General features: G+C 37.5%; 1 protein-coding gene across 1 annotated transcript; it reads right to left on the bottom strand.

Moving 5' to 3' along the window:
• Positions 1 to 6,452: 6,452 nt before the first annotated feature.
• LOC125215177 (adipocyte enhancer-binding protein 1-like) lies at positions 6,453 to 7,963 on the bottom strand. The gene is made up of 3 exons (XM_048116516.1): positions 7,814 to 7,963; positions 7,658 to 7,739; positions 6,453 to 7,337 (listed from the first exon to the last, which is right to left on the bottom strand). Exons 1-3 carry the CDS (start codon positions 7,826 to 7,828, stop codon positions 6,667 to 6,669), a joined length of 768 nt encoding a protein of 255 aa, XP_047972473.1. The 5' UTR covers positions 7,829 to 7,963; the 3' UTR covers positions 6,453 to 6,666.
• Between the last annotated feature and the right edge of the window lie 1,641 nt (positions 7,964 to 9,604).

Raw genomic sequence — 9,604 nt, 5'->3', positions numbered from 1 at the left:
AGCTTGTAGGCCTCCATAGCCTCGTTCATCCTCCGTTCGTACTCCTCGGGATCCCCACCACTACCGCTACCGCTACCACCCGCGTGATCCATCGCTCGATGATGCTCTTGAACAGAAAGTTAGAGAGAGAGAAAACTCGTTAAAACAAGTGGTGCAAATGAAAATGAAACGAAAATCGCGTTTATATATGATTTAAAAAAATCGAAAATCGGCGCTGGCCGATCGCTCGGGCCTCCACAATGGCGGCTAGCCGATCGGCTAGCGCTTCCGGCCAGCGACGAGCGATCGGCGAGCCCACGCCGATCCGCTCGCCGATTTTGCGCTGGCCGGCTGCAATGGTTCGGCTAGCCGATCGGCCAGCGCGGCGAATCGGCTAGCCGGTCGCTAGCCGACCATTGCGGATGCTCTAAAAGCTAACGAACCATGTTGTTTTATTCCTTTTTAGTTATCCTATTTCATTTTTACTAATGGATTTTACCTTCTATTAATTTATTTTATTTATATTTTTTTATTATAATACTTATTTATAAAAAATATGACTAATATTTAATTAACTTTTTTAAAATATTTTTTAAAATTCATGACAGAACAACATGAACGTATATTGGTGGACCAAAGTTAGTATTACTAAGGGCATCCATCCTCAAGATGTAATTTAGTTATCATGTCATCAATAACTTCTCTAAATTTCTCTTGAATTAATATGCACTATTTACTAACTCCATTTCAAATAATTGTAAAATTGAAATTATGACAATACAATTAACCAATTTACTTCAATCAAATTATACATTCTATAAATCTCAAATTCATGACAAAACACTACATTAAAATAAATAAAATAAAAATTCTATAAAGGAATGTATTGGTGAGTGTCCAAACATTTTCGAAAAGGCACGTCTATGTGCAAATGCTTGAAAATCGGGAGGCACACCTTGAGCTGGGTGATTGAGGAAAATAATCGATCTAGAAGTAAAAGCGATATGTTTATCATGCCACTGAGTAATGCTTTTTTCTTCGCCTTCGACTATCATGTTATGCATTATAATATGCATACATGATGCCGAAGGTTATCGATCAGAACCACTAGAGAGTCGGGCCTTTCACTATCGCGCAACGTGATTGAACAACACCGAATGCACACTCGACTTCTTTCTGCGCCACCTCCTGCCTTTGAGCGAACAACGTCATCTTCGGAGTTGTTGGAGGCGTGATCGTTTTTACGATCATGGGCTAACATGAGTAGATCTCATTTCCCAAGTCATAACTCATGTTGTAATAACGACCATTGGCAGTGAACCCAATGGTTGGTGCTCTGCCAACACAAAGCTCGTTAAATAAAGGGGATTCGTTCGAATCTTTTTTTGAGAGATAAGGTTGGAGATACTATATGAAAATAAAAGACAAATGAGGTTAGAATTATTGAAATTTGAATTTGGAATAAAAAAATTGAACCCCCTAGCACCGGGACGGAGACCCTTTTGCATATCGTTCCACCTAGGGATGTTAATTGGCTAACTCGCTCGGGTTCAGGCCAATCCATTTGGGTTGTCGGGTTATTTGGGTGCGGACTGTGGATTTTTCGGGTTATGAATTTTTGGCCTTAACACTAACTCTTCGGGTTTCGAGCTAATCCACGGGCTATTTGGGTCAGAAGTGATCTTATTTGTTTCTTTCTATCCAATTCAATATTCTAACTTATAAAAAACAGATTGTCGTAAAGTGAGGTATTATCAAAGTTATCAAGATGAGGAAAATAATAGCTATTGAAAATTGAAACAAAATACATAAACATATCGCTCAATTAGTAGCACGTGTAAATTAGAATACAATTAAATGACAAATAAATGAAAATCATGCATTTCAAAAGAAGTTAAATAACGTTTTTAATTGTATACCCAAAAAATAAATTCTAAGAAGTTAAAAAAGATAGTATAGATAATAGTATGTCAAAAAATAAATTCTATGGAGTTTAATGTGATTATATGAGTACATATTATGATATTAATATACTCTATATTTCATATTACCCTAACTTTTAATTTGAAGAAGACATAATTACCATATACATGGTTCATATGCCACATATATTTCATATATATAAGTATATAAGCCTAAAATTTGATAATATTTTTTTAAAATGCTCAACCCATGGGCTAACCCGCAACCCACCTGGGCTAGCCCGCATAACCCGCCGACCCAAACGGGTCAGCCCGTGTAGCCCGGTTATGTATTTGGGTTACAATTTTTCGGCTCTAATCCTATGATTTTACAGGGTTATTTGGGTCGAGCTGCGGGTTTCAGACTAGATTGGCATCCCTAGTTCCACCGTCCCTTCCAAACCCCTCACCCTCCTCACCTGCAATGCATGGCGCCGCCTGCCAGGATACCAAGCGGCCGGTGCCCCTCAAACCCTCCATTGCAGATGGTTCTAATATGTTGTGTTGTGCAAGTTATTGCAAAGATTACAACAAATAAAAAAAATTCTAGCTAGTTTATAATTTTATACACTATCAAATATCAACTTCAATTTCGTGAAATTGAAAATGTGAAATCGCAATTAAAATCTTTAATTTTAAATTCAATGTATAGTAGTACTATTATAAAAAAATTGAATTTCAAATTAAATTACACTTTCAAATCCTTCGTTTCAATAAATTGAAATAAATCTAAAGTAGATTTGGAAATTCAAATAGATATAAAATTTGTCGTATTAACTCTCTATATACACAACACAAAGAAATACGTATAGGACTGCAACAATTGAAGATTTCTTGGGAAATTTCATTCTTCATTTACTTCTGTGTGTGAATGCACAAGAAATATATATAGTAATAGTACGTTGTAATTCACTGAAAACATCATGTAATCCTTTGTAATCTATATTTTGATTATGTATGAATTTGGTGTTTACTTGTACATTAATATGTTCCGTAACTAACAATGTTGCTTTTCTTTTCTTTTTTTTAGCTAAACGAAGTATAAATTTAAAGATGGTGCCATGAAAAATTCGAACCCAAGATCTTTGTCCTCAGGCATATTTCTCTAACTCTCACACACACTATGTATGAATTTGGATTGGTGTTGGCATTTCTACTTTTTGACGGATTCATAAACCATATTCTTTATATATTTAACTAGTGTAGCACATGTATTTATGCAATTTGTAATACGTATATTTGATATTAATGATCTTTAATTAACAAACAATGTTTAAAGTGTAATGATTGATGTTCATATAAAATATGTAGCATATTTCTTTATATTTAATTATATTTATATTTGCTACTCCATATTATTCTAGTTAGATCAGTGATTTCATCGATCCAGTCCAAACTATTGGCTTTGTCAATTTGATTATCGGCCTATTTTTAAAATATTATCTAATGACTACCACTCTAATTCGTTTTATATCTAAATTTTTCAAAATTGCGATAAGATTGATATAGATGTAAGTTTTGAAATATTATATAAAGCCAATGCGCCTTTGTAAACTAGGAGTATTATAGAACTACTATGAGAAAACGTGAAAAGTAGGCATTGCAAGTGCGTTAAGGAAAATGATAATTATGAGTGCATTAATATATTGATTTTTTTTTGCTTTTAAAGCACTAACAATTTGTTAAAAAACATCCTGAAATTCATTTTTCAGACGGTCGCCGTCTCTCCAATGTCGTGTATAATTAAGGGTTGTGAAAATGCTGTGTCTAGACCCTAGCGTACACCCAAAATCCACATTTTTGCAATCAATTTTATAGAGTTAAATTAGTAATTTGAATTTGACAAGTCACGTCAACATTTCGAAAACAAAAAATGAGACAATTCATAACTCGTATTTTCCATTTTTCAAGCTAAGTCATTTTATTTTTGATAATACAGAACGAAGTTTATATATCATATTTCAAATGCTAAATACAATTTCTTATTGGACATAAACAATAGTATACTAATATATGAGATATTATGGTGCAATTTTAATATTTTCCATTTACTTTAAATTAGTCAAAAATATTGCAAACTTTATATTATGTAATATTAGGCCATCCGCAACGCTATCTCTTATCCGTCTCTTAACCGTCTCATCTCTTAACTATTCATGGGCCCCACTGTACTTTTCAGCTCATCTCTTAACTAAGAGACAACACCTGCATCCCTCCATCTCTTAACCATCTCTTAACTATTCATTCAATTTCATTTTTTATTTTTAATTCCAACAAATTCAATTAATAAACACACACTTCATTAAAATAAAATAAATATTACAACTTAAAAGCCTAAAAAATAGAAAAAAATACATAATTTAAAATCCTAAAAAATAAAAAAAAAAGTACATAATTTAAAATCCTAAAAAATAAAAAAACTACTCCGCCGGCGAATCATCATCCCCCGAAGTCGGCGGTACAACTATACCAAGTTGAGCTCTCATATACTCAATTCCGGCATATGGGCTGCAACTTGGCCAAGATTCATTTTTGAGAGGTCCGCCATCGTGGCGACTAGGTACATGGACATTAGGGTGTGCGAGCCCGTACCCGTGCCGGAGCCCGAGCTCCGAGCCTGCCTGGCTTGGTCCGCCGCGGCCCATCCCTCTCGCTCTCGCTCTCCCAGCTCTAGCCGCCTTCGCCGCCTTGGTCCCTTGCGCGACGTCGTGCACCGGAAGAAGACCCCCATACATCATCGGTTGGCGTGCCTTCACGTGAGGTGTTGCCTTCGCCGCCATCACTAGACGAGTAGTGGCCACGCGCCGTACGCTTCGTGCGTTTCGAGCCCGAGGCCGACTCGACACCGCCAGCCCACCTGTCAAGGTGGTGGACTTGCGACCAAACATCAACAAGCTTGAAATCTTTGCCGACGTCGTCTTTGAAGACCCGCAGCGCCGCTCTCAGAATGTCGGCTCCACTGGCTCCGCTCTGATACCTTCGCCTCCTCCCCTGTATATCGCGCAAAAAAATTTGACATCTTTGTCGGTTCGGTCCCAATGACTGCGGAGCATCTTCACGTTGCGGGGAACGGTATTCGTCGGCCTTCGTGCGTTGTAAAGTTCGGTGACTTTTAGCCAAAAACACTTGTGGGATTGTTGATTCCCGACGACAGGATCGTACGAGACGCTGATCCAAGCGGCTACTCCTGCTTCACTCCTCGGCATTAACCCAGCCAGAGGGGCGGGGTTTGATCCTGCTGGGACGGAACTGAGCCTCCAAGTTAGATTGGCCGGTCCGAGCCAGCTGAGATCCCGGGCGCTGAAAAATTCTCCGGAATTTGGGATAATCCGGCGATTGCCCGTACCTCTGGGGGGGGAGGGACGATAGTATGCATCCACATCAAAATGTGGTGTTTGAGTACGCCGGCGGGGTAACCGAGCCTTAGGTGCACCGGCGACGAACCTGGAGTACCCAAACAGCTTGTACATGCTCGCCCAATCGTCGAACGAGTTCAAGTCGGCCTCGACCGGAGCGCCGCTGCTTGGGCGCCGCTATTGGAGTTTCCATTCTTGCCGGACATTTTTCAACAATTTGAGAGTAGTGTTTGTGTGTAAAATGGAAGAGGAATGAGGAATGAGAGTTGTGTTTGTGTGTAAAATGGTGAATGGAGTATGGAGTATATTTATAGAAGAAATTAAAAAAAAAAAAATTGAAAATTCGACCGTTTGAATTTTATTTTTTTTTTAATTAAATTCGAATTTTTTGAATTTATAAAAAAAAAATTATTACGTCATAATTACGACGCCCACTCGTGGGCCAACGAGTGGGCGTCACGCAACGCCCCAGCGCGCGCCACGTGGGTGCGCGCGTCGTCTCGCCAGCTCGAGGCCGGCCGCCTCGCCGTGTTGCGTCGCGCGACGAGATGTCTCGTCGAGACGAGACGAGCCTCGCAACGCTGACTCGATGTTGGCTCGTCTCGTCGAGACGAGACCGAGCCAAAATCGAGCCCGCGTTGCGGATGCTCTTATTTCTGAATCCAACATGTATAAGACAGTTTTTGGTAAAAACTTATTCTACTTAGGAAACCATGAAATATTTATAATAATTTAGATCACTACAAAAGTTCGTTGCAAGTACGATAAAAATGTCAACTAGAAAGTAAGGTTAGTCGTGCCAAAAAAAAAAAATTATGTACGCCAATCAGATATGACAATTGACCTAATGTACAAAAGAACACAAAATTTATGATATTATAATGAAATTTTAATATTAGTGGAAAACACAAAATTAGATGAAAATTCATTATTTTAATTAATAACCAATATCCGATAATATACTTGTAAAAGGAATTGCATAAATTCAGCGAACAATTTAGAAGTCCAAAATCTGTTACTCATCACATATCCGGAATCCGAATAGGGACGACGCATGACACTCTGACTTTGTCAGCATTACCAAGGCATGAAAATGAAGTCTCATATATCCATGAGCTGTTTTCATTTAATTAAAATTAACTAAATGCAAAAATAATGCCAAAAGGTCATCAATGATTAATGACAACTTTTTATTAATACAAAAAGGAAAAGTAGAGAAAAAAAAAGATTATACCATCAACTTTTACAACCAGAGATTGCCCACCGACAACTACATTAATCTTATTTTTCTTTCTATAAACTTTATTTAATTTCACTATACTTTTATCAATATGATTAAAAACAAGACCAGAATGGCATTAATTACACCATTACATGATAGTGCAAGTTTGAGGGTTTTCATCACTAAAGTAGTTATCTCTATTCACATGATGCCCATGTTGATTGTACCCATACCCGTACCCGTATCCATCGTAAATGGGCTGCGGCGGAGGTGGGAATCCATACCCGTGGTAATACGGGCCGGCCGGATAAGGGTCCTGGCTCGGCCTGACATAGGGGAAAATCGACGGAACACCGTGGACTAGGGCCGGCCCGGGCCCGGGCCCCATCATCTGCATAGCTGCCGGCGGCATCACAGCCGATTCGGGCAATTTAATCGGTTCGGGCTTTCCCGGAGGCGGCGCTCCACCGTCGGCTATCGGCTTTTCGGGCCCTTTGGGAATGTCCTTAGGCTTTTCCGGATTGTCCTTGGGCTTCTCGGCTTTAGGCTTTTCGGGCTCCTTGGGTTTTTCTTTGGGCTTTTCGGGCTCCTTGGGCTTTTCCTTGGGCTTTTCGGGCTCCTTGGGTTTTTCCTTAGGCTTTTCGGGCTCCTTGGGTGTTTCTTTGGGCTTGTCGGCGGGCTTGAGGTCTATAATCTTGATGCTTTTGATGGATTTTCCACCCTTGCAACATAATTTGTCACGGATCCTTTCCGGGCTGCAACACACCACCGTGATTTTCACTTCGTTCTTCTTTTCATCATACACTTGGTCCCTAATTTCTTTTGTTTTGTCACAATAAAAGTGCATTTTTTAGTTACACTTCAAATCATCCCACCTCCTAAAAAGAATTAGAAAATGTACAATCAATCTACCCTACCCTACTTTTTTATTATGATTTTTTTTGGAAAGTGTCTTAAGAACAAAATCTATATCATACTAATGTGTGCATCAAAGAACCCTCACAACTTATATTTAGGCTAATTCAAGAAAAGAATGTATTGGAATCACCACTATCAAATAGGCCTCAGGTTCGAATCCTCAGTAACACGACCTTTACCTTCAGAAATTCATTTACTCATAAAAAGAGAGAGAGACTCACGGGGGAATTTACAAAGAGTTTTTCTGATCTTCTTGTAGCAGCATGGACATTGTAGATCAGCATGTAGCACCATTAGAGTCACCTGATTCACACAAAAAAAATGGATTAATTTGCATAAATATTATCAAATCGATGTGGCAAAAAGGGATGGCATACCTTCTCAGTTGCCATTTGAGCTATGAATTGAGAAACTTCTAGAGAGAGAGAGGAGAGGAGAGAAAGGGGCTGGCTTCTAAAAGAAAGAGGGCAGTATGTAAAGGGGAATGTGTGAAGGGCGAAAAGTGAGGGTGCAGTTAGTAGGAGAGAGAAAAAAGAAAAGTGGGACTATATTGCTGACTCTTTACTCTGTGTGTGCATGTGCTGGCATTGCTTTCGATAGCCACAACCCACCTTCCAATATTCCTCCCTACACCCTCGTTTCTTCCATTCCTTTTTTTTTTTTTTTTATTCATACGTATTTGCATCAAATTTAACTTTTTCGGTAAATGCAACAAATTTCGATGGATGATTTAATTTGGTAATCCAAACGTGGAGCTTTGCCACAAAAATTCATATTAATATCGGAACTTTAATTATATTGAAAAGCGGTGCATCATTTTGCGAAAATTATACTAATACACGTGCTGTTTCCGAAACTTCCGTAGTTATTTTTATTTGTCAGTTAAATCCTCGTCTCACTCAATTTGCTTTTTCGAAATAAAATTATACTAATATAGGAGTAGTATAATTAGTTTCCAAAATTTCCCTAAATTTCTTGACAATTTGAAAAGGAAAAGTAAAACCGAAATTATAATGATAGAGAATATGGTATATATTGGAACCGATTTCTGTAAAATATGACAAGTCATAATCGAAATACTAGTATAAAAAAATTAAAGAGATGTGTGATAGAGAGAGACTTGTTAGGTGAGCCACATATGCAATTATGGGGTATGCAGCCCTCCCTCACATGGGCAGCCGTCTGAAATGTCAATATTTGTGAGCCTTATTTGTGGAGTAAAACAAGAATCATTTTCGAATCTTCAAACACTGCCTTCACCGTTCGGCAAATGGTATCACTTCCAATACTACATGCAATTATAATTTATAAACCCATCACCCATGATTGAAGATTCAATGTCCTTATTTTACTAATATATAATGATTTTTATAATTATAGTACTAGTTGTTTTAATACTTAATATGATGTAGTTCATCGCCTCATCGGAGTACTAACAAAATTAATCATGATAAAATAATCCTCTAGACAAGGGTGCATTTTCCTTATTTACATATTTATCAAGAAAAGAAATATAATCATATTTTAGTGATTCTTTTATCTATCTTATTTATTTGAGTGTTGTTGTCTCACTGGATAAGTTGATTGTGAAATGAGTTTAGATCTTATTAATTTCTTAAGTAATGAAACAGATCCGAAATTAGTATTGTGTAATAATAAACGAAACTAATAGATTGGTGTGGATTATTTACTTTTTGGGCTAAAAACAGTGGTATGAAGTATGAAGTGAAATTTCGACATGTTGGTAATTAATTATTTATACCAACCGTAGTAATGAGTAGAAATTGTATTTAAAAGAAACAGTAAATGTATATACTCCTATTTAAGAGGTGGCCAACCCTCATCACTATTTTGGTTACGATTATCTATCGGCAGACTTTGATGGCTTCTATAATTATATCGTCATTCATTGTCAGTCTTATCATCATTTACTTGGCATATCTTGAATGCTTACATACACTTCTTCAATACTAATATTTATATAAATTTTGTATTTTAATAGGAGTATAATATAGCTGCTTGATTCCACTTTTGTGAGTTGTAATTCACTTACATTTTAATAGATTGAATTAAGCTGCTAAATTTTCTGTTTATAAATACCCATCTCATTCATCCTTATATAATTATATTGGCACACGAAGCTTGATAGTATATTTTTGTCCTAATCA

The sequence above is a fragment of the Salvia hispanica genome, chromosome 3 (genome assembly GCF_023119035.1).
Source record: "Salvia hispanica cultivar TCC Black 2014 chromosome 3, UniMelb_Shisp_WGS_1.0, whole genome shotgun sequence".
Lineage (NCBI taxonomy): Eukaryota > Viridiplantae > Streptophyta > Magnoliopsida > Lamiales > Lamiaceae > Salvia > Salvia hispanica.
This window is presented reverse-complemented; position numbering and strand designations above follow the sequence as displayed.

What these genes read in the sequence shown, in the direction of transcription:
- LOC125215177 (XM_048116516.1), bottom strand. An exon ending in AACTCTTTGTAAATTCCCCC is followed by an intron (nt 7,338 to 7,657) that starts GTGAGTCTCTCT and finishes ACAAAACAAAAG; the next exon opens with AAATTAGGGACCAAGTGTAT.